At 51.0% G+C, this 27,990-nt stretch overlaps 3 protein-coding genes across 3 annotated transcripts in view; 1 reads left to right on the top strand and 2 right to left on the bottom strand.

The window, feature by feature from the left end:
- ZFHX3 (zinc finger homeobox 3) overlaps positions 1-16,194 on the bottom strand; it is a 480,743-nt gene extending 464,549 nt beyond the window's left edge. The window contains exon 1 of the mRNA XM_085071261.1: positions 16,087-16,194. The gene's annotated coding sequence lies outside the window, so the exon portion shown is untranslated. The remainder of the gene's footprint in view (positions 1-16,086) is intronic.
- Positions 16,195-16,251: 57 nt separating this feature from the next.
- On the top strand, positions 16,252-19,597 carry PSMD7 (proteasome 26S subunit, non-ATPase 7). The gene is made up of 7 exons (XM_085071284.1): positions 16,252-16,426; positions 16,899-16,990; positions 17,247-17,339; positions 17,794-17,891; positions 18,176-18,256; positions 18,826-18,917; positions 19,112-19,597. Exons 1-7 carry the CDS (start codon positions 16,353-16,355, stop codon positions 19,548-19,550), a joined length of 969 nt encoding a protein of 322 aa, XP_084927410.1. The 5' UTR covers positions 16,252-16,352; the 3' UTR covers positions 19,551-19,597.
- A 680-nt stretch (positions 19,598-20,277) lies between these two features.
- WWP2 (WW domain containing E3 ubiquitin protein ligase 2) overlaps positions 20,278-27,990 on the bottom strand; it is a 31,892-nt gene continuing 24,179 nt past the window's right edge. Inside the window, exons 12-24 of the mRNA XM_085071282.1 lie at positions 26,871-26,952; positions 26,439-26,567; positions 26,218-26,296; positions 26,035-26,106; positions 25,846-25,934; positions 24,651-24,810; positions 23,590-23,723; positions 23,336-23,476; positions 22,688-22,808; positions 22,299-22,403; positions 22,105-22,201; positions 21,233-21,305; positions 20,278-21,110 (exon numbers count right to left, since the gene is read on the bottom strand). Of these exons, the coding sequence (XP_084927408.1) occupies positions 21,011-21,110; positions 21,233-21,305; positions 22,105-22,201; positions 22,299-22,403; positions 22,688-22,808; positions 23,336-23,476; positions 23,590-23,723; positions 24,651-24,810; positions 25,846-25,934; positions 26,035-26,106; positions 26,218-26,296; positions 26,439-26,567; positions 26,871-26,952 (1,382 nt within the window). The 3' untranslated portion in view covers positions 20,278-21,010. The remainder of the gene's footprint in view (positions 21,111-21,232; positions 21,306-22,104; positions 22,202-22,298; positions 22,404-22,687; positions 22,809-23,335; positions 23,477-23,589; positions 23,724-24,650; positions 24,811-25,845; positions 25,935-26,034; positions 26,107-26,217; positions 26,297-26,438; positions 26,568-26,870; positions 26,953-27,990) is intronic.

A 27,990-nucleotide genomic window follows, 5' to 3' on the forward strand; every position in this document is an offset into this window, starting at 1 on the left:
TATATGTTACTGCTAATTAGACATGGTGTCACCAGAGGCAGAAAGCAATCAGAAGAACCAGCAAAGATCCAGACTCAACACATCCTCCTCCACAGGACCCTGCTCATTGCCCAGCTGGACCCTCACTGCCTCTGACTGCCCAAGAGAAACTTCTGGCATAAAATTAGTACAAAACCTGTGACAGTCTTGGGCCAGAACCTCACTGGCTGTACAGTTGCTGTTCTCTCTCTGTCCATAAGGGTTCCATGGCAACAGCCTCCAAACTCCACACCTGCAATTATCACCTGCACATCCCAAGCCCCTCACACGGGTCATGGATGGATCACCAGTTATCACATCTCCCAAAGGTAACACTTGAGCTCTAGGTAGCCTTACATTGAGGAAAATAAAGAATGAAAAAAGGTTTTGCTCTTCCCAGTCCAGCACAGCAGCATCCCAGATGGATGAATGGAGAGAGGTGTCAGCCCCAACAGCCACCTGGTTTTGGTGCTAGACCTGGCTTTGTAGTCTGTCATTCCCCAGGGCAGAAAGGGACCATCCCTGGCCTCAGGACACCATGTCTGCTGCTGGTTAAGGAAGGGATCATGATAAAACTAATATGCATTAAAATACCATGAACTCCATCCCATGACCTTGAGCTGTTCCAGGGTTCCATGGTTCCCAGTCAGACTGAGGCACAGAGGACCAGGCAGACGAAGTTTTCAGCTTCACAGACAAAAAAACTACAGCAATAATTCTGATGGACTTTTTCAAGCACATCCCAAATTATCTGCACATTACCTATAGCGGTGCTCTGCTGAGGGCAGCTTTCACAACGCTTCACAAGAGCAGCATGTGCCATGTCAGGGCATGCTCCTGCCCTGCTCTGGGGACACCCTGTGCCCTAACCCTGTGCCCGCCAGCCCAGACTGCCCCAGCACAGGGCTGGCACGAAGGCAGCCAACCAGCCCACCTGGGCTCTACCACCTGACCCAGGAGCATCCTCATTAGAATCCTCCTTAGCCATTCCTGGAATTAGCTCCAAGTAGCTGAAAGCACATTTTTTGCTTGGCCTTTCTACATCTGTGTTTTCCCTAAAGACTTAACTACCTGGTTTACTGCTCAAACACTAAAACTCAGGTCTCCTTCCATAAAGTATTTTAATCTAAAAATAATTTGAACCATGTTTATTTTTAAGAACTTTTACCCTCTCAAAAATAATGTTTAAAAGAAAGCAACTTTAACCATGAATACAGAGTAAATAATTGCTGTAGCTTTCCTTGCAGATAAATCACTTTTACTCTGAATTTTTTTTTAAAAAAAGATCAAAAGTAATATTAATCATGCTGGCCAGGGAGAGAAAGGACATTCCCAGACATTAACTGCCTTCCAAATATGAAAAACATATTAAATATCTCTCTAAAACAAGATGTTTTCCGCATGTTTGCTTTGGGGGGAAGCTGCTGGGCACATTCCTGCCCAGGCGAGGCTGGGGGGCAGCTGTGCTGTGCCACCCCCGGGCACAGCTGCCCCACAGGCCTGGCATGCAGCAGGCTCTGGCACCAGATGATGATGCTCTGGTGGCACCAGGCCACCTTGCCTTTACACAGGAATCCTGCGCTGGGAGTCATCCTGGTTGTGCAGATTGATTTTCCCAAACTCTTGCAAGAAAGCACACACATGGAGACTCCCACCCATCCAGCTGCCACCACAGCCCATGTGGATCAAGCACCACAGATTTTGCATTTACTGAATCGTGACCTGTGATTTCTGTTGCCATAGGATCAGAGGCACGGGGGAGAGAAACCCACTTGGGCAGCATAAGGGAATACAATTAGGTATTGTGTATTAGGTATAATAATATTAGGTATATTGTATAGTCCCAGAACAGACCCAGGAAAGCTGTTTTTCCCACAGTCCAGGCTGGCCCAGAATCCCAGCACAGCCTCAGGATCCTGAGTCAGCCAGAAGGTGCCAGCTGGGCCCACAGCTCCAGCAGCAACCCTTCACCCCACAGTGTGAGTTTGTTCCTGGGACAAGAGAAGGGGTGGCAATGCTCCGTAGGCATCGGCCATGGAGTGAGGGCCATTAAGAGCACTTCCTCTCCAGAGGGTTTTTATCCTTCCCCTTCCCACCTGCAAAGACTTTTTAATGCTTTAGAGACATCAAGAAAACACGAATGCTTTCTTCCCTAAAGAGAAACTGGGGAATTGTGTGACCAATGCAGCCCCCTCTGCCCCACGCTGGGACACACCAGATGCCAGACAGGACAGCCCACGGGAGACATCATCAGCTGCCAGGCCAGCACACCCCCTGCCATTCCATACCCTAGTGCCCAGTTTGTGGAACAGCCCCTCGCCCTGGTCCTTGGAGCAGATCCTTGTTAGACACACAGCTCCTGCCAGGCGCCTGCTGCCCACCACACCTTCACGGCGAGGCTGCTCGTGCTCTGCTCCCAAACACAGAGTTCTGCCTGAAAGGAAAGGGATGAGTTTGGTGTCCCAGCAATAAAGACTTCTCAGCTGCATCAGGAACTCCTCTTCACCATCGTTTCCCTGCTTCCCCCAGCAGCAGGAGGGACACGCAGACGGGAAGGCTGTGGAGCAACAGCCAAATCTCCTGTTAGATTTGCTCTCTGTATTTCCTTGTTACTGAAGTCCCCCTAATTACTTTGAAAGTCTGTGAATTCTGGTCACAGGAATGAGGGGTTTCTGTCAAAGTAATTTTCCAGAAAAAGCTGTTTCTCTGGAGTAAGCTTCTCATCTGCTAATCCACCAGTGCCGCAGTCACCAGCTGGCCCAAAACAAAGGGATAAGGTTTTCCTCCCAGATACCCTGAGGAAGAATTTTATTAGCAGCATACATGTATGATTAGAATAACAGAAAGAAGAGTTTATTTGTGAAAGAATTGACATCAAACCAATACCCAAGTCCTCCAAGGACAGGGTAGGTGCCTTTGAGCAAGAAGCTATTAAAAAAAAGCTATTACCAAAAAGCACAGAGGTACCTCACTTTTTCCATCTCGCTTCTTCTCTGTGTCTCACTAGAATCCTTTTCTTTTAAAGCAATAGTATTTGAACTTGTACAGACGCCTAAAAATTAGGATTTTACATGTTTGTCATCCCTCGTAAGAAAAAATTCCTATATATCCAAGTGGGAAACAGCACACAATACAAAGCGATAGAACTTGGTGGAGAGTTCATAACTACAAATCTTTAAAATGTTTCATGTGAAAGAGCTGCTAATGCAGAAGCAAACAGTGAGCATCGCGGGATTTTTAAATGAAAGCCGTTCAGTACCTCACATCCAGTGTTCCAGGTCCTGTTAAAGCAGCAATTGGCTGTCCCTGCCTTACCTGCCCTCCCAAGCAGAGTTCTGCTGACGCCGTGCCACGCAGCGAAGGCTGAGGGGTCTCAGGGCACCAGGGCTGGCAGAGAGGCTCCCTCTGCACCCCTCGTGTCCCAGCTGGGTCCTGGCAGCACCAATGGAGTTTGGGAGGTGTTTGGAATCCCAGCAAGACAACCTGACAGCGCCTGCCCTTGGCTGTGGTGAGAGCACAGTCCTGAGGGGACCAGCCCAGTGCCCGGGCTGTTGGAATGTGTGCCCTTGGCTGAATTGTAGCACCAAAAAAGGAGCCTACAGAAATTATTGTTTTCTGATTCACTCTTAGATTAATACTCAAAGATATACAGTCTCAAGTTATTTTCCAAACATTTGGAGTAGAAAAAACAAATATTTAATAAATTGATTAAACTTCTGTTGGGCAAAAGTACTTCAGAGCATACCCTGAGCTGTGGGTGTGTCTGTGACACCCCCAACACTGCCAACAGACCTTGTGTAGAATTGCTACAGTTAAAAAAAACAAACAAAAAGAGAAAATATAAATACGTGAGGCTTCTTCTCAACCTGTTTTCCTTTCCTAGGAAGGAGACAGTTATCCCTGCTCCAGCAGGACAGAGATAAGCACAAGCAGAATGCCCACAGGCTACAGTTTTTCATTTTCCTCTTGGCCGATCTACAACTAAGCTGCCAAAATAAACAAACTTCGCCTTCCAGTCAGGCTCAAAATGAACCAAACTGAATTTTTATGTCATAAAAGGAAGCAAAAAAATAAGCAGGAACAGCTAAAATGCTTAAAATATCAACACTTTTTTCCAGAAGGGAAAATAAATTTATGAAGACAAGCTATTGAGCGCTGATTTTAGACACTAATTACGCAGTCCCAAACACATCCAACACAATATCTCAGTCACAGTTGCCTTCGTAAAGTCGAGGTGAGAAAGTTTGGCCTCATGACATCAGACTTTTTAGGTCAGAAAAGGACCAAGCACATATTTTGACAGCAACCACATCTAACTTGTTCTTTGCAAAGCAACAGCTTCAATAAATGACAAATTTTTTGAGTGACATTTTTGTGGCTCAGTGAGTTCCAAAAAGAACCTGGAGAGGAATCCCCAGCCTCCTCAGTGACTCAGAGCAGCAGGGATGCCCCAGGGTCACCTGAGCAGCCAAGAGCCAGCTCAAAGACCTGACACTGATATTGTCTACAGACGCTGAAATTTCTCCAGAGGATCCAGCCTACTTTCAATTTTAGACCTAATCTGAACTTTAAATGATTAAATGTTTCATTGAGTACTGAAGACCTGAAGGATGAACTTTTCTAAAATGCTAAAAACACAATAAGCACTGTGAAGACACAGACCTGGAGACTGCCCCAGTGCCCTGTCGCAGTGCCATCCAGACATTTCCCGGGGTTTTGGCCCAGCTCTGCCTCTGGTGGACCAGGAGCCTCCAAGGGAGCTCAGCCCAGCCTGTACAGGCTCTGCCAGCCAGCACCCACACACCAGCTCACACACCCTGCATGGCCAACTCCACAGGTTTCCCTGAGCTGCTGTGCCATGCACTGTCTCCTGCAAGAGATCTCTCTGGCCACCTGGCTCATTAAAAACTGTTCCTTTTAATTACTTCATGCAAATGACTTGCTAGTCAGAGCTGGGAGGTGCAGCCCCCAGGAGGAAATGCCCATGCTGGCCACTCCAGCAGGATTGTGTAGCTGGGCAGTGTGACAGCACCGTGGTTTTGGCCGTGGGACAGGGGAGTGCACTGAAGATTGCTCCACCACCCCTCACAGCAGCCACCTTATCTTGGAGCAGCCCAGCACTGCTGTAACTTACCTAGAGCACCAGGGAAGTTGGACACAGGCAGGAAATTCTCTGGCAGCAGATCATTTTGTGGGATACAAAGGAAAAGGAGCCTGAGGAGCAGACAAGGTTTCAGAGAACCCTTCAGAGGCTTCCTGCCCCCTGCCCCTGTGCTGACTGTGCCCAGGCTCCACCAACCTGCCTGAGGCACCAGCACACCAATCCACCACAGTGCAGCATAAAACAGCGCAAAAATACCAATTTTAAAGAAAAGCCCATTTTGTGAGTCATGTAGACTAAAGTACAAACCCCAAGTACCTGCTGTGTCAAGCAAAATACATAAAGCACAGTCAGAAAAACCCACTGGAAAAATGCGAGTGCCACACAAAGCGGTCCGGAGGAGCAACGTAAAATTACTAATGGGCTGCTTGTCACTTTTGTATGTATTCTCACCCTTCTTCCACCCACTACACTCATTTCCCTTTTTCAAAAAAATATTCCCCTTATACAGTGTCTTTGATCCTTTCAGAGTATGACACAGCATTAATAACTGAGGTGGACAAATATCCAGAGCAGAACAGAGCATGGCATCTAACACACTTGGTTCCTCACAAAGTACAAGCTTTAACTGGGAATGTGTGTGGCCAGCAAGACTGAATTATCAAATTAATTCACATTTTTTAAGGTTTTTTCCTTGTTATTCTCATAGAAAAAATAAAAAGAGGAATTATTTCCAAAACATCATGTCCTGCCCCAGTGGGAACACAGTCCCTGTGCTCCCCTAAGACCAAGGCAAGGCTGATTTTCCTGGGGACAGGCTCAGCCAGACATCCAGCTCAAGGTTTCAGCCACGACAGGGCTGATGGCTGAGAAGTCACTCCCCAAAGGCATGGACTGTCCATCCCTACCCATGTCCAGAATAAGGTCTGGGCCCCTTTACAAACACAGGTGTTGATCCATGATGCATTTCTGAGCTCCACGGGGGAACCACGGCCACAGCTGGTGGCTCCTCAAACATGGGTGCCGAAAGCTTTGAGTCACACAGTCGGGATAATTTTGTGTTTAATCTCATGGACATTCCAACTGACCCCTGCTCCTGACATTGCCATAATTAGAAGCATTTGACATTACACTTTAACAACATTCTTCTTGGTTGGCATTTTTTTCAGCAATTAATAACCTCGACTAAAAATAAAATTTATGTATATATACACTGCACTATGAAACCCACAATATTTTAAGATAGTGTTTCATCTGAATACTTTCTTGAGGTCATGTGGAGCATCTATCTCTTTATATGGATAACTAGAAGCAAAGAAGAATCTGTCGTGATAACATGCAAATAAGTAGGGTGCATTCATACGAGACCAAACACTGGAGTAATAAAAAGGAAGGAAAACTACACAGCAGGACAGATATTTCCAGCATTAATGTAGCGTTTTGACCTGCTGTGCAGACACAAATTCTGTGTACATGAATTAACACTTGTTCTTATTTGTTTTCTCACCTTCTTTATAGACTAGAAGCCCTATGTGTGTCTTTACTTTCAACTAATATTAAGAAGCATCCATGGCTGAAAAGATTATTTCCATTTATTCATGTGAAAAATGGGGCTGTTGTGTACACTTCCTGAGGGAAAAATATTTAAAGAGTTATGCCAAAAATTAAGAAAAAATGTCAGATAAACTCTCATGATTTTATCACCAAGATACCTTTAAAAAAAAAAGGACTCTTACATCCAAGGAATGGTTACCCTATTGCCAATAATAAGGGCTAAATGAATTTAATCACAGAGCTTCTGTACTTGCTGGTTGAGCAAAGCTCAGCAGGAGCTCCTGGGCTTCATGGAGGTAGAGACTGTCCTCTGATTTCTTATCTTAATGTTTTACATTAACATTCTTTTAATATTAACAGGAGCCTGAAAACAGCCCTCCATGTGCAACTGGGTCACATACTTATTTCCATCAGTGTTCCTCTCACAACCAGTTCCTTGTAGATAAGATTTCTAAAATAATTAATATTTTCATGGAGCCAGCTATGTTTTAACGTCAGAGACATGCAAGGAGATGTCTTTGAGAAAAAAATCATTACCTAAACAGATAATTTTTTACTGAATTCCTGAGGGGCTCCAGCACACAGAATTCACTCAGCTGTGCTTTACGTTTGCTATCAGAACATACCTGCATTGTACCTCACTCAGCTTGGCTCATAAAATCCAAGTGTGTTAAGTCTCTGGTGATAGAACAGTCCTGATGGCCTTTGTTCTTCTAATTAGCATGGAAAAAACCCTTGGAATGAGTTTTTCCCAGTGAGTGCATTAGGGCACACACAGTGCAGTAATGGCACCACAAGAAACTTCTGTAACAGAGAATGCTGGCTTCCTGCTTTCTTAAGCCTGACACAAAGCTGGAATAATTAGGGTGATAAAGTCGAAGCAGCCCAAGTAAATTCAGCTAAATCTGGTATCACCACAGTTGGGACACTTATTTGCATGTTTAAATTACTCAAGTGACTAATTTTATAATTTCCTTTTCAATTGCTGAATGTCTTACATCTCAAACGAGTCCCCTGGGAGGCAGAGGCACAGCACACGGTGTGTTAAACTTACAAACTTGTTATACTGCACCAGATTAGCATAATATTGTATATGTTATTCCTTATTTAATAAAAATTTAATTGTGCATATAATTTGATAATTCAATACCAATAATTTGTTCTACAAATCTAGAATGCACTCATTTGGTTTCTTCCTTGGAAAAAAGTTACCTGTGAGTTCTCTGTGACCAAACATTCTCACTAGAACTCCTAATTTTGCCATATTTTACCTGCAGCCTTCCTAAGCAGGACACAGCTCACACCCAGGAAAATCAGAGCCTTTTACTGGCACTCAATTCTCCTTAAATCCAGCCCCCTGGGCTTCGTGTGGAAGATGCAGAACACTGAGGCTGCAGCTCTTTGTTAATGATGTTCTGATGATACTCCTTGGTCACATTTTCCATGCAAAGCCACGGAATGACCACGGAATGTGACCAGAACAAACAGCATTCTGTGGCCATTGGAGGCCAAGTTCTCCACACACTCCAATGCTATGTGAGAATTTCAATCACAGACTGCAAACAGCCACTGAAAACATCTTGAAAAGCATTTGGAAAATCGCATCATTACCTCATTCCCAATTACCGTCTCTGGCAAACCAGCCTCTCCACTGGTTTGTTGACATGCAATTCAGTTTTCCATATCCTGGGGGGAAATGGTGATCTTGGGAACCTCCTAATGAAAGTAAAACTCACCCGACAGGATCACAGGAATGACAAATTTATTCTATTCTGAAGAAATTAGCAGAAGATATTTGTCTCGTGTTCTGTTGACATGTTATTTCTTCCCTGTTTTCTAGCTTGGCTCTCTGGAGCTCCTCCAAAGCTTCAGACACAAAAAGGATGACTTAATAAAACAACTTACCAAGGCAGATTTGATGAAATTATAGTACCCCCTTGTGGCATTACCTTCATGCCCCAATAGAACACCTTTTAATATTCTATTTTTTAAAAAATCCTTTTTAATCAGCCTCAGTGGAGAACTAATTAGCCTTCTCTAGAATCCACCAGGAGCAAAGGGAAGTAAAGGAATGGATGAGCTAGAACACTCCTTCTCCATGAGCCCAAGGAGTAATCTTTAGTAAAAACTGACTCATTTTTACATCAACAAACACAGCTTATGACACTTTCATATGAAAACAGCACTTGGGCAATTGCCTCCCTGATGTAATACCAGTAAAGAATGATTTCCATTAAAAAACCAGCAAACTTAGCACTCAGAACCCAATCAGCCCAATCAGCTTACCAGTTAACAAGTAATTTGAGAGTTCACTAGTGATCATACCCCAAGGAAACAGCCCCCAAACTGTACACACAAACCTCAGAGGCACCTCCTTATAGGTCCTGAATAATCTGTACCATTGCACTGCTGCTTCCAGCACGATAAAAACTCATGTGGGACAGGTTTAGCACCCAGGAGTTCAGGTGCTCTCCACAACCTGAGAATATGGGAATATGGGAGCATCCAAGAGCCTACTCAGTGGAATTCCACAGTCAGGGGACCTTGCTGGGACAGCCTGGACACAATTCCCAGCTCTTTTAAACCCATTATCTACCAAGTGCAACCCGTAACCTTCCATCACAACATTAAAAAGTTACTGTCTCCTGTTCATGACAAATGGAGCTTTGCAGACACAATGTTCCCGATATTTGGCTGCAGATTAAGAATGGAAAAGAGAGAAAGTCTGGCAGAAATACATCTAAGGAGATTTTATTCAGGGAAGAGAGGACCTCCTGCTTCACACACAAGCCATTAAGAATTTTACAACCAAATCATATGGAGCTGCATGTACAGAACGTGTTCCTTCTCCCTTCCAGCAGCCCTGATAAAGAAACCTGGCTCCAGGCTGAACGTGTTTCCTTCTGCTTCAGGACTCAACTCTGCCTTTCTTTTTCCTCCTGCCTTTCTGAAATTCCATGGAAAGCCATTGTTGTTAAACAGCAGTAAGTGCTACTCTCCCAGCAGTGTACACTAACAATAATTCAGCCCTGTGTCAGGGGAGGCTGTGAGTTCCTAGCTGAATTTATTTGAAAAATAAAGTTTGTTCTTTTTCACCGAGATCTTTCCTTAAGCCAGCATGGAACTCTTGTAAAAGAAAAGTGCCTCTAAGTACCAACTACCCAAGGAACAGCCTTTTTATTTTATTTTTTTATTCCTTGCTCACCATGACAACATAATAAATGAGCCCTGAGAGACTTGCAGTGCTTAACTATTTTAAATTGTGTATTTTATCTTTCACTGTAGGCTTCCAGACATAACATCCATGATCTATTTTTCAAACCCTCTTCAGTGTCTCTGAGTGAAATGCACCAATTTTCACCTGCAATACGGAATGATCAGAAGGACACCTTGAGCAGGGACTCTGGTAACACTTTACAGAACTTCTCTTACAGTATTTTTGTGATCTATTAATAATTACTCGCTCCTGTAAAAGAAAGGCAACAAGGCAACAGTTCCACCATCTGCTTTTTCCATTTTTGTTTGGAATTCTGCTGGATGGCTCTGTATTCTTTCATACATGACTAATAGGAAAGATACAAGACTAATAGGAAACACAACTGCAACTTCACTTAGGGTTGGTTTCAGTTAACAGATGGGCTTTAAACTATCCAACATAAAAGCATTCATTTCAGAAAAAACTGACCCCAAAACTGCTTCATAAAATGAAGTATTTCCATTTTTTCCCCCCTCAAAGCTTTAGGATCTTTCATGACACTACAGTATAAGAGGCCCTTGGGTTAAAAAAAAAAATAGCACACACACACTTACAATTTCTGACCTTAAATATCAGAGAATAAAGGCTTTGCAATAAAAGTATCAGCAGTAACATACACGGCGCTACAAAAAGCCTCCAAGACTATGGCTTTCCTTGCTGAATTTCAAGTGCCAATATAAAATTACAGCAAAGGGATCTCCAAAATCCCTTTTTTTGGTCAAGTGAAGCTCTAGTTTTCCAGCAGCCATACAGTAGCTCTGGTGGGGACTTGGGGCTGTTGCAGCAGTGCTTCCCTCCAGATAAGTAACTCCTACAAGGCAACAGGACAGACGCTGTCCAGATCCTCTCAGTCACACGGACTGGGGGGCAACGGCACACGTCCTGCTTCCAAATTCCCCCTAGGGGTAGAGTACAGCAAGTGGAGAACATCATCCCACACAGCCGGGACAGTTGAAGAGTGTTTACCCAGGATCAACAAATAGGTTTGTTCATCCCTGGACATGCCCGAGGCCAGGCTGGAAGAGGCTTGGAGCGACCTGGTCTAGAGGTCAGGGACAGACCTGTCCCTGCTCAGCGTGGTGCCAACTTCAATCCAAACCAGGCTCAGCACTGGAGATTTCCCAGCCTCCTGCTTCCACAGGCTCCGGCTCCAGCCCAACCCACACCACGGCATTGGCAGCACCTTCACACAGCTTTACATTGACGATAAAAGATGTTCAAAATTATACTGCAAAGTATTTTTTTCAACTTGGCTCTCCTGTCCCAAAGGTGCCAGTGCAACCCCTCGGATGCTGATAGGGACGGCGCTTCCCAGAACTTCCAGGAAGAGCCCGTAGGTGGCGGCAATTTTTGTGCGGAAAAACCAGAATTCCCTTTCTTCGTAGCCACGGTACAGTCAGATTCTGAGCCCGCTGCTCACACGCAGACACCGATTCTCCCCAGCCAGGGCTGGGCAGTCCCCACACAAGCAGCAGCCTTTCCCTCTGGACAAGAAGCCCAACTTTTCTCTCCACTACTCTCAAGGAGCAGCATCCCAGAAGTCACCAAGGCACAAGTTTAGAAACAGAGGAAGCTAGTAAAGCTTTCCAAATCACACTGTACCCCATGAGCACAGCTTTTCATTTTGAGTATTTTTACTACTTCCTAGCCAGTGTTCTCTGAGCTTTGCAGAGAGGTATAGAATTACTAAAAAAACCCAAAAAACATCATCAACAACAAAAAACCCAAACAGCAAAAAAAACCACCACTCCCCAAACCCTTTAGTTTAAAAAGTGCTATTAAAATTTCATACAAGAATTAACAATGGAGAAAAGTTAGTGAATAAGACAAAGTAGAAAGTAAGTTCCTGTGTTTCCAACAGTGGCTTTGCCAGATGCATCATCACATCTGCATGTGAGCAATATTTCATTATTTATAAATGTGTTACAGGAACACGGCCAAGCTACAAACCAAAGAGTCCAACACACATTAAAAAAAAAGAAAAAAAAAAAAGAAAAAAAAAAAAGAAAGAAAGAAACAGGGAATGTGTCTTGGTTATAGAACAAAAGAATTCATTTTATCACTTGGCTTTAGCGCTGGAGAAAATGGCTCCTGGTGCGCTGAACCCCGTGATGAATGTGCCCCCTCCAGATCTTTATTGCCCCTGTAAATCACCGCACTGACAGCACTTAATAAGAAAGCTTTGGAGTGGGTTTGAAGTTTTGCTTTGTACAAATAAAATCTCATATTAAAGAATTTGCTAGTCCTCAAGGTGTGGAAAAATGAATATGACTAGAACCTGTTGTGCTTGCTTTTTTTAACTGTTTGTTTTTCACTTTTTTTTTAAATAATTCTGTAGCGAAGGGACCAGAATAACATAAGGAAATCGGTCTGTATTGAAATAAAAAATTAGAGTCAGGACTTAGTTATTAAAACCCCATATTTCTGATGTTTTTATACCCTGTGATGTCTGGACAGGGCAACAAAATCAGAGGCATAGAATATAAAACATTAAATACCTTCCATGGTGTGAAATGACATGTTGACAATACTCCTGGTTTTTAACTAAAGAAAGTGAGGATTCAACGTCCACAGTTACTGGCCAAAATTCCACTCTTTGAGAGAGGGCAGGATTATCTGAGTCACCTGCTACCCCCCAGGTGGGAACAAAAGGGTTTAAATCCCTTGGCAGCAACTGCAACAATATTCACAGACGTGGTCAGTAACGACTTCTACTTTTATATATATATTTAGTTTTATGTATCTATACACACACAGCTTTGGTCAAGTATCCTGTAGGGAAACAGAGAAATAAATTACTACAACACAAATATTTAAAGTTCATATCAGAAAGCGAATAGATCCATTTATAATTACAGATTTAATAGTTTGCTTTAGAGATGACATTTTAGAACAGATATTTGAGGGGAAAAACGGCTATTTGGAGGTGTTCAGAAGCAAAGTGCAGCTTGGCTCAGCCATCTTGCACTGACAGACAGTGTCAGCACATCACCAAACTACACTTTGACCCAAATAAATCACAATTCATGTGGTGGTGGCTTTCTGTTCTGCTTCTATGGCTTGCACTATCCTTGCTCAATTCCAGGCAGAATCACTCCTTCTAAACCAGTTTATGGCACACCCTGGTTGAGGAAATCTTAACAGGAAACTACAGTTATTTGGACAAAGCTAAATGTATTTACAGGGAAATAAATGTATTTCCGGTTCAAACTGGGAGCACAAAGGTATTATGTGACACACTATCAACAGGTCTGGAGGAAGTCCAGCTTCTCCAGAGAGATTAAACACATTGGAGAAGACACCTCAAGGAAAATACACGTTAGTGGACATGGTCTGTAAGTGTAGGAAAAATCAGGGAAGGTTTCTCCCTAAAAACAAACCAGCACTACAGTATTAAAGGAGCACATTAGTAAGAGTCCTTTAGGATTAGGATCCAAAGTATCAGGTACCAATATTTCCCAGCAGCATGGATCTTTTCATGGACCTTTTTCTACCCCCCATTACTGGAAAGAACATCTACAAAGGTGTGGCTCCTGTGCCGCCAGAAAGAGAAACGTGGCACCTGGGGAGAGGGAACAACCCCAAACCAAGCAAAAGGAAGAGAAGTGGGGCAAAAGGAGCAGAATCAGGGCACAGAGGGATTTGGAAGGAAGTTCCAGGTTCATCCTGTTCACTCCCTGGGACCCCCTGAGCTGGACACAGACCCAGCACAGCCCCCTCCTCACTCCCATGAACACTCCCCTGCTGCCCACTCCCCCCTGCAGTTCACTGAGGCAACTAGAGCAGGACTTTAACATTTATAATCATTACCTCGATTTTTAAACTAATTTATGGTGGTTTAGTCTTCTTTTCTAATCTGGAAACCATTCTTAAGCCTCTGAGAACAGTGGTGTAACTTTTAGGGGTTCTGTGTGGGTTGGATTTGGGTCATTTTAACAAAATAAAAGCCCAGCAATTACTGCAGGAATCACTTGCTCCATTTAAAGAGCAGATCCCAGGTCCATTCCTCGCTCCATCCCCACTCCAGGTGAGCTGCCAGCGCTCAGGGACAGTCCCAGCTCAGCACTCCCGAGCAGGATCCCCTCTCCGTGTGGTGGTTGCCACCCAACCACCTCATTAGCTGCTTTTTATTGAGCACCAGCACTCCTTACTTACTTCCCAACTCTCTGATTAAGCACCACGCTGCCGGGATGCCCAGCCTGCATCGGCCAGCTGATTAGCTCAGTAATTCTGATCATCTCAAACCCAGAGAGCTGGGCAGGGAAGGAACTGCAACCCCCGGGAAGTGGCTCAATTTACCCCTTTGTGTACAACAATACCCCAAACTCCCAGCAACACAACCCAGAGAGTCCACTTCAAACACACCAACTTCGAGAGGAATTTCAACAAAAAGCCGCAGCAGGTCATTAAAATGTCCCTTAACCGCGTCTGCATGGCATTCCGTGATGCTCCCAGCCCGCCTGGCACCCTCTGGAGGTTTTAAAGCTGCTCTGGGAGCCCCGAGGTGGCTCTGTCACAGGCGGGGACAGTGGCAGAGGCCAGCACAGCCCCCTGGCCCTCTGCCCCCATTCCATCTCTCCGCTGTCCCCCCGTCACCGCCTGACGTGATTTAACAACTGTAATTCCTTATTTAACGATGTCAAAGGTTTTTAGGAGATTGACTGTATTTCACCAACGATATATTTCTTCTCGATGACAGAGTGGTTAAAATGATTTTTAAACCAAGACAGCAAAATAAAGCAGTAATAAAATCAATAAAAGGTGCTTAAAACATTCCTTCTATTAGGTAATGGCATTTAAAATATCCGTAGCTTGTAATGGCACTTAGGATATGCCCGAAAATCAATGAGCTAAATTACTTATTGAACTAGTTAATTTGAACATTGAGTTTTATATGTATATTGATAAAACAAGCGACAAGAACCTGGGTGTGTTCGGATTCCACGGTCAGATATCTCCCTCTGCCGGGAAAAATACAACTCTGAAAACTCCACCAGAGGCGACGACTTTTTTTTTTTTTCCTTTTCTTTTCCTTTTTTTTTTTTTTTTTTTTAAAGCGGCAACACTAAAGGATGTAACAACTGAAAACTCCACGAGAGGTCTCAGACTCTGCAGGGTTTGTAAATTAATTTTACTTTTGCCAGAATCTGTGACGTTTTAAGATGCTGAATAGCAACGCAAACCCTTCCATTGCACCCAAAATACCATTTGGTATTTTGAAATACCCAAATATTAACACTACATACAAAAAATATGCAATAAATCTACAAAAACCATGTCGGGAAAGTGCAGAAAATAAGGGGATATCATAGTGCTTCAAAAACTGTGAGATCACCCTCAACAACGTCGATATTTTTCATGTTAGTAACTCCTCCGTGAAGACTGAAGTAACAGCCCCTCGTAATACTTTTTTTTTGCTACAAATAAAGTGTAAAAGACAATTTGTGTCACCTTGTGCTCTGGAGGCACAAAAACCTTTCTGCAGTCTCACCTGAGTCTTTCTCCTTTACAGAAAAACCTCCGCAGAGTGTGAGGGGCTGCAGGGCACTGGCTTTACCTGACACGGTCCCTGGGCAGAAACCAAACACCGATAAACATTTCTACCTATTTTGGTGGAGTTTTTCCGCGGCGGAGAGGAATCTCTGTCGTGCCTGAGGCTCTGTCTGGGCAGCGGAGCTTCCCGGGGGCTCGAGGGGAGATTTAAAACCCTGCTGGCACTGCTATTGATCACTTTTATTGATCCACCCCCGCCAGGGATGGCCGGGCTGAGCCCTGAGGGGTTCCTGAGACCCTGGGAAGCCAAGGCCAGCCTCATCTCCCTGGGAGCGGCTGAGGGCTGAGATCGCCTCAGGACTGGGACCGCTGGGGGGAATGAGGGGAGAAAACGGACAGGGGAAAGAGGAGTTAAAACGGCGGGAGGAGAAAAAGAGGGGAAGGGGGGAGGAAAAGGGGGGAAAGGCAGAGAAAAGGGGGGGAAAGGGAAAGGGAAGGGAGCGGGGAAGGGGAGGGATCCTCAGCCGAGGACAGCCCCCTGCCCGCCCATTGCCCGCCGGGGACGGAGAACGCCACAGCCCCAGGATGGCGGCGGCACCCTCCCAAGATGGCGGCGGTACCCTCCCAAGATGGCGGCGGCACCCTCCCAAGATGGCGGTGTTACCTTCCCAAGATGGCGAAAGCACCTTCTCAAGATGGCGGCGTTACCTTCTCAGGATGGCGGCGTTACCTTCTCAGGATGGCGAGTGTCACTGCCCGATGTGGCGGCCAGCCCCTCCCAAGATGGCGGCGGCCGTTCCCCGGCCCCGCCCCGCGCGGTGCACGCCGGGCGGCGGGGCGGGCTGAGGCGCGGAGCCGGTCGGGCCTGGTGCGGCGCGGCGGTCGGAGCGAGCGGGGCCGGGCAGCGCCGGGCCGGGCAGGGCGGGCGCCATGCCGGAGCTGGCCGTGGACAGGGTGGTCGTGCACCCGCTGGTGCTGCTCAGCGTCGTGGATCACTTCAACAGGTGCGGGCGGGCGGGAGCGGCGGCGCGGCGCTGAGTCACGGGCGGGCCGGAGCGGGGCGCTGAGGGAAGCCGGGCCGGGAGCGAGCCCGCCGGAGCGCGGGGCGCCGGGAGGGGAGCCGGTCTTTCTGGCACCCCGGATAATTTGGGCTAACTCCGCTCCCTGCCGCCGGTGCCGAGCGGCTTTGGAGTCAAACCTAAAGCCCCAAATGCCGGGAGGTGCCCGGGCCCGCGGCGGTGACACCGGGATCGCTCACTGCTCGCTGCTCGCTGCCCGTGTGGGTCGGTGAGTGACATCGGCCCTCCGCGCCTCCCGGACAGGCTTTGGTTCCGAGGGCTCCGAACGCCTTTTGTGGCTGTAAACACAGCCGTGATAACACAATAACCCTGCTCTGTGCCGCCTCCGGCACCAGGCGCGGCCCCTGCTCCCTCCTCCGCCTTCGTGCCAGGGGCTGACACCCGTTTTTCCTTTTAGAATAGGAAAAGTGGGAAATCAGAAGCGAGTGGTCGGAGTGCTGCTGGGTTCCTGGCAGAAGAAGATCTTGGATGTGTCCAACAGTTTTGCAGGTGAGTTCAGGTGTCCTGCCCTTCGTCAAAGCCACAAATTGTTTAGTGACTGGATTGTGCTGAGGTTTTTGAAGACACTCTGGTCCATCCATGTACAGATCACTCCATAATCAACAACGAATGCAAACTGTTTTCAGCACCCCTAAGTAAACCTCACTCTCCTTTAGCAGCCAAAACCCAAACCCAGGGCATTTTGGTAAATATTTTAGTTCTGGAAACTGGATTCTTAAACGCTGGTGTTTTGTTTTATTCCCAGTACCTTTTGATGAGGATGACAAGGATGATACTGTGTGGTTCCTGGACCATGACTATCTGGAGAACATGTATGGAATGTTTAAGAAGGTCAATGGTGAGTTGAGATTTTCTGACAATCGGGGATACACTCCCAAAAACTTTCAGGCTGTGGAAAAGGGAATTCGTATTAATCACAGAATCCTTAAGGCTGGAAAAGACCTGTAACATCATCAAGTCTAGCCATCAACCAGCACCACACCGTGTGGATGTCCCTTCAGGGATGGGACTTGCATCTCAAGATGTCAGAGGTGCAGGCTGTTGCACCCTGAGAGCTACACAATTAACAGAAGCTGTTAAATACCCAGTGCAGGGGCCAGCAGCAAAGCTGTGGGTCAGTAATGGTGACGAGTGAGCGCGGGCACTGCCCAGGCCATGGCCTTGTAATCCACTTCCCTCTCCTCCACGTGGATCAGACTTTCACCCTCAGTCTGCCCCCCAGTCTCTGTCCAAGTGTCTCTGCTGAGGCCTCCCCACAGCTCTGATTTTGAATCCTTTTTTTCTTTGCTCAGCCAGAGAAAGAATCGTGGGCTGGTACCACACGGGCCCCAAGCTGCACAAGAACGACATCGCCATCAACGAACTGATGAAGAGATACTGCCCCAACTCTGTAAGTGGGGCACCTCTGGCCTTTGGGGTTGTTCTTCTCTCTCTTTCCCTGGAAGGGCCATCTGGGAAGCCTTGGCCCCCACCTTTTTTGCTGGTGACACAGCATGGTAGCTGTAAAGTGATTGAGGAACTGAGATCAGGAGTTTTCTGAATCATTGTCTCAGTGCCTGATGGTACCCCTCTGAGCAGCCTTGTGCTTGTGCTCAGAAGGGAAGAGCTGGCTCAGGTATTTTCTTCCTACTCTAACTGCAATCCAATTTTCTGGATATTTTCTTCCTGCCCCAGGTGCTGGTGATCATTGATGTGAAGCCGAAGGACCTGGGGCTGCCCACAGAAGCCTATATCTCAGTGGAGGAGGTCCATGATGTGAGTATTCACCGTGTGAAGTGTCACAGTCAGGGCTGGGAGCACTTGGAGCGTGTGACTTGTGGGTGTCACTGCCTGCAGGTGCTCCCAGGTGTGCCCAGGTGTGCCCAGTCACTGTGGGCCTGCCCTGAGCAACTCACTCCTTGCTGAGCCCCGTGCAGACAAACAACACCCAGCAGTGAGTCAGCTGCAGTTGTTGCACTTAAATTAATTCTGGATGTATATAAAACATGGGATCCTTTTGCTTTTCTGAGGCCTTCACTACAGAGCAGGAGCTGCTCCCCCAAAATGCAGCGAGGTTGGATCAGGGAAGAGAGAAAGAATTGTGATATTTAATGAGAATTTCCATTGCTTACCCCTGGGCACAGACCAGCAAAATGCAGAAATGGGAAGTTACCCAGAGCAGGAGAGATTGCTGGGGCAGTCGGTAACACTGATTAAATCAAAGACATCCCAACCAGAGCTGTTCCTCTCAGGTTCCTTGTGGGCTGTCTAGGGCTGCTTTTCTGGTTTCATTGGTGCAATCCCTCATCCCCTGGCTGAAATCCCCCATTTGTGTGTCCCTTTAGGATGGCACCCCGACCTCCAAGACCTTTGAGCACGTGACGAGCGAGATCGGCGCGGAGGAGGCCGAGGAAGTGGGTGTGGAGCACCTGCTGAGGTGAGGGGGGAGCTGTCCTGGCCTCTCCTGCTGGCATTCCCGGTGCCACTGCCCCAGGAGTGCGTTAAACACGTGGCATAAATCCTGGGAGTGCTGGATCCCATCATCCCTCGGCCATGCTCCAAGCTGGCAAGGTCCCGAGGGATGGTGCCCAGCAGGGTGAGGCTCTAATCCCAGTTCTCTGTGGGTTTCAGGGACATCAAGGACACCACAGTGGGCACGCTGTCCCAGCGGATCACAAACCAGGTCCACGGCTTGAAGGGACTGAACTCCAAGCTTCTGGACATCAGGAGCTACCTCGAGAAAGTAGCCCTGGGCAAACTCCCCATCAACCACCAGATCATCTACCACCTCCAGGATGTCTTCAACCTGCTCCCAGACGTGAACCTGCAGGAGTTTGTCAAGGCCTTTTACCTGAAGACCAACGACCAGATGGTGGTGGTGTACCTGGCCTCGCTCATCCGCTCTGTCGTGGCCCTGCACAACCTCATCAACAACAAGATTGCCAACAGGGATGCCGAGAAGAAGGAAGGACAGGAAAAAGAAGAAAGTAAAAAGGAGAGGAAGGATGAGAAGGAGAAAGACAAGGAGAAGAGTGATGGCAAGAAAGAGGAGAAAAAGGAGAAAAAGTAAAAGATGTAGGTTTTTTTATTTGTAAATTAAAAATCTTGTAAACTAAATCCCTGGATTGGGGTCTTGTGTGCCGTGCTCAGCGCTCTGCTCTTCCTCACCTGGGCAGGATTGAGCAGAGCCAGGGGGAGGCTTTTGATTTGGTTTAATTATACTTTTATACAGCACTTTGCCTTCCCCCAGTGTGTCTTTGGAGGTGCTGAGGCCTCAGCTCACACCCACTCTACTCCCAGTGAGTGTATTCCCATTTTCCAGGGCTAATCCATTGCCATCAACCAATTTCATGCACCACAGCCATCCCTGTGTTTATCTGGCTCTGTGCCCTGATCCCGGCGGGTGTGGCACAGGTAGGACAGAGCTGGTGGCCCTGTCACCCCCAGCAGGGCTCAGCAGCTCCCAGGGCTGCAGGAGCCTGGGGAGGCACTGGGGCTGTCACTGCTGACAGAGAGCAGGCAGGGACAAAATCCACAGGATTTGTGGTCCCAGTGCTGAGCTCCAGCTGCCCATCACGGCCCTGGAGCCCCAGCCCTGCACAGACCCCACCTTGGGGGACACACAGAGCAGGGACACACCCAGGACCCAGGACACACACGGATGCAGCACACAGGCACACCTCGGCAGCTGCTTTGTCGTTTATTGCACACGAAGCCGCGCAGGGCAGGCGGGGCTGTGCAGAACCGGCCAGTTCCCAGCCCGGAGCCATTGCAGGGTCTCGTCTCCACAGGTCCCCTGCACACACGGGGAGGGGCAGAGGTGACATCCAGCTGATGTTGCCCTTGCTGCAGCCCCTCCAGCAGCACAGAGAACACACGGAGTGTGGGCAGAGCCCAGGATCCGAGCAAAGGCCGGCAGGGCCCCGGGGCTGCTGTGGAGCACCAACTGCCAGCAGAAAACACATCGCTTAGATACAGCTGCCCAGGGGCCACGGGCTGCGAATCAGGATAGGCCATGGAAATGCTCAGCCAGGCTCTGGCTCCAGTGGCTGCAGGTCTGGCCTGGGAAGGGGCTGTCCTGGCGCTCAGGTGGTGCACAAGAGCCCCTCAGAAGCATCATCTTGGGGGTCCGTGTTACTATCCTGCTGGGTGCAGGATAGGACCCAAAAGTCATTCAGAGAGCCATTTTCCCCCTCACCTGCCACTACTAAAATGCCATGAAAAGGCAGAAAACACGAGGGGGAGCAAGAGCCTGTACCAAACACGTAACTGTGTCTGAGCCCTGGTGCCCCTGTGCTGCCCCCCAGCCCCTCTGCGCCAGCCCTCGCGAGCTGACCGCTTGTGTCCTCCTCTCCATCACACCTCAGATTTCCGTAGGGAAGGAAACAGCCCCGATCCCCCAGGGCCGTGTCAGTGCAGATCTCGCCCGGGAACAAGAGCCACAATGTCCGTCGGTGCCTGCACACATCCCGGGCAGGGCTCGGCCCTGGGCACCGGCCGGCAGCGCTCCGGGAACACCCCACAGCTACTTCACTCCTGTCCAAACCCTTCCGTCTCCTCGATGGCATAAAGCAGCTTCTCCTTCAGCTGTTCGTAGCTCTTGTAGGGAGGGAGATCCAGGCGGTTGAAGCTGGGGAGGGAGCAGAGGTTGGACACGGCCAGCAATGGCAGGTCCATCCCATGGGATGCAGAGCCCTGCAGAGCTCCCCCTGGCCCCTCGCACTCCAGCCAGGCTGAAAGGCAGTGACTTACCACGTGTGGCTCCGCGGCAGCCACGTCTCTTTGCCAACTTTATCGATGCAGAATTTCTGGGGCCCGTTGCTGCCTGTTAATGTCGAGCACAGCAAAGCTTGTTACATGACCAGGAGCTGAAAAAGAAACCCCTCCCACACACACTGAGATCCATGGTCATGGCCCTACAATCCCAGGGACACACAAGACATAAATCCATGGCAGCAATCCCTGCCTGTTTGCAGAGAGGATGTTCAAAAAACAAAGGAGAAAGCAAAAAACAGATTCACAGCACAGAGGGGCAAGAGCACCATCTCTGAGAACAATGGGTCCATAGCAAGTGCTAAAACCTATGGATCTGTAAACCCTCAGGATTGTGTGAGTCCATCCAAGAGTTTTAAGGGACCTGGCACAGGAAGTCTGAGTCACTGAGGTGGCTTCTTAACAGATTGGGAATGCTGGAAAGCTTCCAGGGGGTGGAAGAAGCTAATACGCCTGCAAGAACAACTGAGTGGGTTAAGCAAGATGGTTGGCTTGACACAAATGCTAGGGAAGTCAGGGAAAGGCTGGTACAGGCCCCAAAAAGCAGCAAATTAAAGGATGAGAGTAGAACCACACTGCCGTTTTCTGAAAGAGAGGCTTTGTCGCACAAGAACCAAAATTCAATCAGAAATCCAATCTCAATCAGATTGAGATTACAAACCAGCCCAACAAAGTTAACCCTGGTGGGACAGTCATGGCCAAGAACATGTGTGGGAATGGCACATGACCAGATAACATCACTGTGCTCAGACCTCACAGCTGCTCTCCTGCTCACGTGCTGCCGTGTGCTCTGTGTGGGGACAGGCACAGGGACAAGAAGGTGTCACCCCCAGCAGCCCCCCAGGACGCACCGATGAGCTCAGCAAAGCCCCCGACAGGCAGGCGGCAGGTCCCTGTCACGAACTGCAGCAGCCGGATCCTCTTCTCGTTGTCCATCTCCTTAACCACCTAGGGCAGAATGCGGCAGGTGAGCAGGATCCTGGTCCCACCTCACAGGACAGCTCCTGCCAGGGCAGCCCCTGCCCTCAGCTGGGCTCAGACTGACCTGCCAGAACCACTGGATCTGTTTGCTGTTCTTGGTGTAGTGCCTGTAGATGGTATTTTTCTGCCAGTCGTTCATGTCGATCTCCTGCATCCCGCACAGCATCAGCTGGGGACAGGGGACACTGAGCAAGGGACAGACAGGGCCCTGCACCCGTGCTCTGAGCACCAGCTCCTCTGGGACCAGCCTTCACCCAGCCCAGGTGCCAGCACTGAGGTGCCTGGGAGGAATTCCTCCCACCCAAGAGATGTTCTCTTGCCAACAGACATGAGCCACCCCCAGACCCAATCCCAGGGCTGTACCCTCGTCAGCAGAGCCGACGGGCACAGAGCACGAGCAGGGTCACCACATGCCACTCCACATCCATGCCCCCACCCCAGGTGCCAGCTCACCTCCAGCTCCTTCTCGTCAAAGTAGCGCAGCCACTCCAGTGGCACTACCTCGTTGAAGCCATCCAGGAACGCCTTGGTCTGTTCCTCCACACCCCGTGTGAACCTCCAGTCTGTCAGCAGCCTGGGGAGGCAGACAGGGTCGGCACAGAGCCAGCACTGCTGGGAAACCCCAAGATCCCTCCCACTGGCAGGGAGGGCCCTGGGAGTGTGGGGAAGGGGAGAGGGGCTCCCCTCGAAGCACCAGGGCTCCCCTCAAATCCCACTGGTGGGTTTCTGCCTCTATCCCCAAACCCATGAGCAGCATCAGCCCCAAGCCCAGCACAGCAGTCTTGGGAGCTGCAAACCATGTCCCCTGGCTGGAACTGAGCTGGCCCTGGCAGCCCCCAGGCAGCCCCCAGGCAGGCAGGGGGAACAGCCATGGGACGGGAGAGCAGCCTCACCCTCTTTCCCCTCTCCTTTTTCCTGAAAGTACTGGCAACTGCCCAGCCCGCAGCAATCCAGACCGCAGCAGAGCTCGGCCAACTGCGCCAGCCCGGGCTTGTCACAGGCCACGTAGGCCAGGGAGGCGGCCACGTCCCAAGCACCACGGTCCCACCCCTGCAGCCACTGTTGCACGTGCCCGACGGGACCCTTGGGACAGCCACTCACATGATGTACTCCTCCTTGTTCTCCTCCGTCACACGGATGCTCTCACCACCCTCCTTCAGCTCGTGGGTGGTCACCTTGCCCAGGATCTCCATGTCCTGGATGAAGTACAGCTCCAGGCCGCACTCCTCCAGGCTGTTCTCCCTGTGGGGGACACCAGGATGTGATTTCTGACGGAGGCACCCAGCAGCAGTGAGGGGCTGTGGGGAGAGCTCTGCCCGCCCGCAGAGGGACCGGAGGGAGCGCGGGGCACTCACTTGGTCCAGACGATGGAGTTGTAGAACTCGGGGTCAATGGACTCCAGGTCCTTCAGCGTCGGGCGCTTGTTCAGCATCCGTTTGTAGAAGGGCAGCGTGAAGCCAGTATCGATGAACTTGCCGTGGTACAGAGCCTGTGGCAGGGAGGGGACACCGAGTCACAGGGGACCCTGGGACACAGCCCTGGGGCGAGACAGCCCTGGGGCAGCCACGGGGCAGAAGGGACTCATTCCCAGGCTCCTGAGCCATGGCACTCACTCCCGGCTGGCACACACGATGGGGAGGGTGGGCTGCCCCGACAGTGCTGCCCGGGGCGGGTGGGCTGCAGCCCCTCTCCCTCCCCACCGCAAATTCCACCGCGTCTCCCTCTCCCCTCACAGCTCTATTAAGAGCACTTGTTTAAACAGAGCTGTGCTGCGGCTTCCCTGAATCCCTGGCTTCCAGGAGCCCCGAGGCAAAGGCAGCCAAAAATAATGCAGACGCTTGTCTAGAACGGCCCAGCGGTGAGTAATAGTCTGGGGTTTTATTGGTATCCTGCGAGGCGGGGCAGGGCAGGGCAGGACAGCGGCGCTGGAGCCGCCTCCGCACACACCCCGTGGGGCTCCGAGCCAGGCACCCTTCCCCGGCCCGGGGAGCCCCGGCAGCCCCCCTGCCAGCCCGAGGCACACTGGCCTGGAGGAATCTGAGACAAACGGGAGGAGCTGCTCTGGAGCTTGGGCAGCTGGAAAATCTCACACTGCTGGGGCTAAAAATAGTCCCTGGAGCTGCAGATCCGACAGCACCTGGGGTGACAGCCAAAGACCTGGAGCCATCCATCCCTGCCACACAGCTCCTGGGAAACCAGGTCTCCTCTAGCCCTACGGCCATTCCCTGGATTTAAAATGCACCACCCCACAGCACCCCCTTGCAGGCCTGTCTCCCACGACCCACACGTGGGAAGAAGGGGCTCATGGAGGGCAGCAGTGCCAAGCCTAGCACAGCCACAGCATATAAAGCTACCCCTCACCCTGCTGACCACCCTGTCCCCTCACAAACCCCTGGTGCCACCCCCAGGCTCTCACCATGGCGATGAAGCGGCCGATGAAGCGGAAGTAGGTGAGGTGGTCAGGGTTGATGGAGGAGGCGGGGTTGATCTGCAGGCAGTAGTTGTTCTTGCCCGCGTACTCGAAGAGGCAATACATGGGGTTGAGCACCTCGTGGGACAGGAGGAAGAACCACTCCCTGGGATGAGACGAGGGAACGCGGTGACGAGTGGCTCGGGGAGGGGACAGTGTGTGTCCCTGCCCCAACTGGGTGCCCAACTCCTCGGGGTCCCAGGCAGGTGTTGGGCACTGGTGTGACTGGGCGAGGGTGTTCCCTCCTCGGGGTGCTGTTTGGGTTTTGTGAAGTGTTTCTGGAGACACCAGCTCGCCGCAGGCCCTGCTCAGAGCATCAGGAACCCCGGCAAGCGTCACACGCTCGGTCCCAGCCGGGCTGCCCCACACACACACAGCCCTGAGTGCAGCCAGTCCCTCTGCACACACTGCCCCGGGAGCCCCGCGCCAAGCTCGGGACAGCACCACCCTGGCTTTGCTCCCCCGGCTGTGCAGGCAGACAGGAATCCTCGGATCTGGAGGCAGCCCCAGCATCCCGTCCGTGGTTCTACCCTGTGGTAGAACAGCATGACGTAACCTACCATAGGGTAAAACCACTGGCAGGACACGGAGAGAGGAGGAGCAGGAGCCCAGCACCAGAGCCGAGGTAGCAGCCCCACGAAGGGCAGCAGGCGAGCATGGGGGGCAGCAGACAGGGACACGCCAGCCCAGCTCCAGGATGTGGCAGGTGAGCCAGAGGGGGTTCACATGGACACAGGACCCCCTCCAGCTGAGGCACAGCCCACACCCTGTGGTAACACCATCCTAGGGCAGCAGCAGGCTGCAGCAACCACATCACACCCTGTCTGCCCTGGCACACACTGACTGTCTGGGAACACCAGGGCCTGCTGGTTGCAGGGAGGACACTCAGCCCATCCCACCCATGCCTGGAGGCAGCAGGAGAGCCCCAGCTGGGTCCCCTGTGCTCTCACTGGCAAGAACAGGCACGTGCAATGCTTTCAGGGTGTTCCACCATTCCTAAAATCCCATTTCCCATTTGAACATCCCTGGACACCTCTGCCCAAGGGCTGGGGACCCTGAGTGCAGCTGCCCTGTGCCTGGGCTGCCCACAGGACCCAGGGCACAGTCGGCACAGCCCCACAGCCTGGCACACCGCGCTCACCTGGCGATGCCGCCGTAGTCCAGGCCCTCCTCCCCTCGCATGATGATGTACAGCCGGCGCCGCAGGTCGTACGGCTTCATGTTCATGATCTGGGGACAGGCAGGGAAGTGTCACCACGGCCAGGGCCAGCTCCACTCATGAGGGCCAGCTCCACTCCCGCCCAGCTCCACGGCCCCAGCACCTCCCTACCTGCTGGAAGGAATCCTCAAAGAGCGTCTGCCGGGACACACTGATCTTCACATGGCTGGGCAGCGCATTCGACTGCGGGCAGGGCAGAGGCAGGGGCTGTGTGAGGCTGGCAAAGCCCTCCTCCCCCACACCTGCACATGGGCTCGGGGCACCCACACAGCCACCCACAGCTGCTCTACTCACGTGGCAGAGGAAGCGGAACTGGTGGTACTTCCAGCGAAAGCTCCGGTCGTAGGCGCCTGGGGAGCCGCCGTGCTTGCTCCTGCCAAAGCAGCAGGGCCTGGGTCAGCACCCCCTGCCCTGAGCAGCCCCCGTCACCGGCCAGGTGGAACAAGGGTCACTGGGGCGCAGCTCTCCTTTGTCAGAGCCCACACCAGCCCCCAGACCCGCTGCTCGGGGCTTACCCAGACTCGAAGCCCGGGCGCGGGTCCTTGAAGGTGGTGGTGCGGGTGTTGTGGTCCACGAAGTACCTCACACTCTCGTTCGTGTATTTCATCTCCCAGCCCGGTGGCAGCGGTGGCTCCTGGATCATCCTGCTGGCAAGGAAGCGCTCACCAGACTGGCTCCTCAGGCAGTGCCTCCCTGAACTGCAGCTCCATGCCAGGCAAAAGGAAGGATTCGTGGCATGGGACTGGCGAGCACCCCGAGAGAGGAGCCGTGCCTGGGTAGCACTCCAGCCATGGCCACGGCACTGTCAGAGCTTCTTCACTCTCTTGTCTGTGGGACACACAGCCTCAGCACACGCCAGCAACAGGTCCTCAGCCAGGGCAGGTCCCTGGGGAACTGCACCTTCCCAAGCCACAGGCACCCTCCCCGCTGCCCCCACAGCCGCCTACCCCTGCGTGCGAGGGTCTTCCCACTGCGTGGTCCGGGTGTTGTGGTTCACGTAATACACTCGCCCATTGTCCTGTCTCTTCTCTAGGAGAAAAGGGAGAGGAAGCATTAGCTGGAATCCTGGGAACAGTCCTTCCCGTCCCAGCTCACCCCCTGGCTCATTTGGAGAAGGCAGGATAAACCCCACATTCCTTCCGCGTGCCCGAGTTGCCTCAGCCCGGCAGTGCCAGAGTGTGGGAGGTGCCAGGGCAGAGGCCAGCACTGCCAGGCTGGCACAGGGGCTGTGCTCAGCCACACACCTTCATGGCACACACACCCCCTCCTGGGACACGCAGCAGTATCCCTCCACATGGATGCACAGGTGCTTCCCCAAACTCCCTCCACGGCCTTGCTGCCAGCGCACACGTGTGAACACACACACATCCACACCCACACACCCTCCCTGTGCTGCACACAGGCACAAAACAGCCCCAGCACACACAGCAGCCACCCCTACACACACCCCCTGCTTCCCCAGCACCGTGTGTGCCCCACACCTCCTCCTCCTCCATGTGCTGCGTCACTCCCGCACACTGAGCCCTGCTCCACACAGGCAGGGACACCTTGTCACCTCCCTGTCACTCCCTGTCACCCTTCTGGCTAGCACCAGCCCCCTGCTCCATCTCACTCCCGGACTGTGGGCAGGAGCCCCCACACGATGGCCAGGATTGCATCCATCCCAGGATCCCCCCCACCCCAGGGTGCTGCACCTCCCCAGCCTGCCCAGCTGGCACTGGGCACTCCCTTCTCCTTGCTGATGGGAGATTGGACACCCAGCAAGGGATCCAGTACCACCCCTTCAAGACACTGTCCCTAGGGACTCCCTGAGCAGCCTGGGCCCCTATGTCCTGCTCCAAGCTCTAGCAATTTTAACCCTTCTCCTGCCCTCCCTGGCACAGCCCAGCCCAGCTGCACCCACGAGCATCCCAGCCTGCCCTCTCCAGGGATGCTCTCACCATGGAGGGGGTCTCTCTGCCCTGGGGGTGGCACAGGGAGTTTTCACAATGTCCCGGCACACAATGCTTGGGCCATGTGGGGACAGCCAGCCCCACTGCTACCAGCTCCCAGCCCTGCTCCAGACCC

Source organism: Lichenostomus cassidix, chromosome 11 (genome assembly GCF_008360975.1).
Source record: "Lichenostomus cassidix isolate B80296 chromosome 11, HeHo_3.0, whole genome shotgun sequence".
Lineage (NCBI taxonomy): Eukaryota > Metazoa > Chordata > Aves > Passeriformes > Meliphagidae > Lichenostomus > Lichenostomus cassidix.

Coding starts and splice junctions, on each gene's coding strand:
- PSMD7 (XM_085071284.1), top strand. CDS start 16,353: ATGCCGGAGCTGGCCGTGGACAGGGTGGTCGTGCACCCGCTGGTGCTG. Junction 16,427..16,898: donor GTCGTGGATCACTTCAACAG/GTGCGGGCGGGC, acceptor TTTTCCTTTTAG/AATAGGAAAAGTGGGAAATC. Junction 18,918..19,111: donor GGTGTGGAGCACCTGCTGAG/GTGAGGGGGGAG, acceptor TGTGGGTTTCAG/GGACATCAAGGACACCACAG.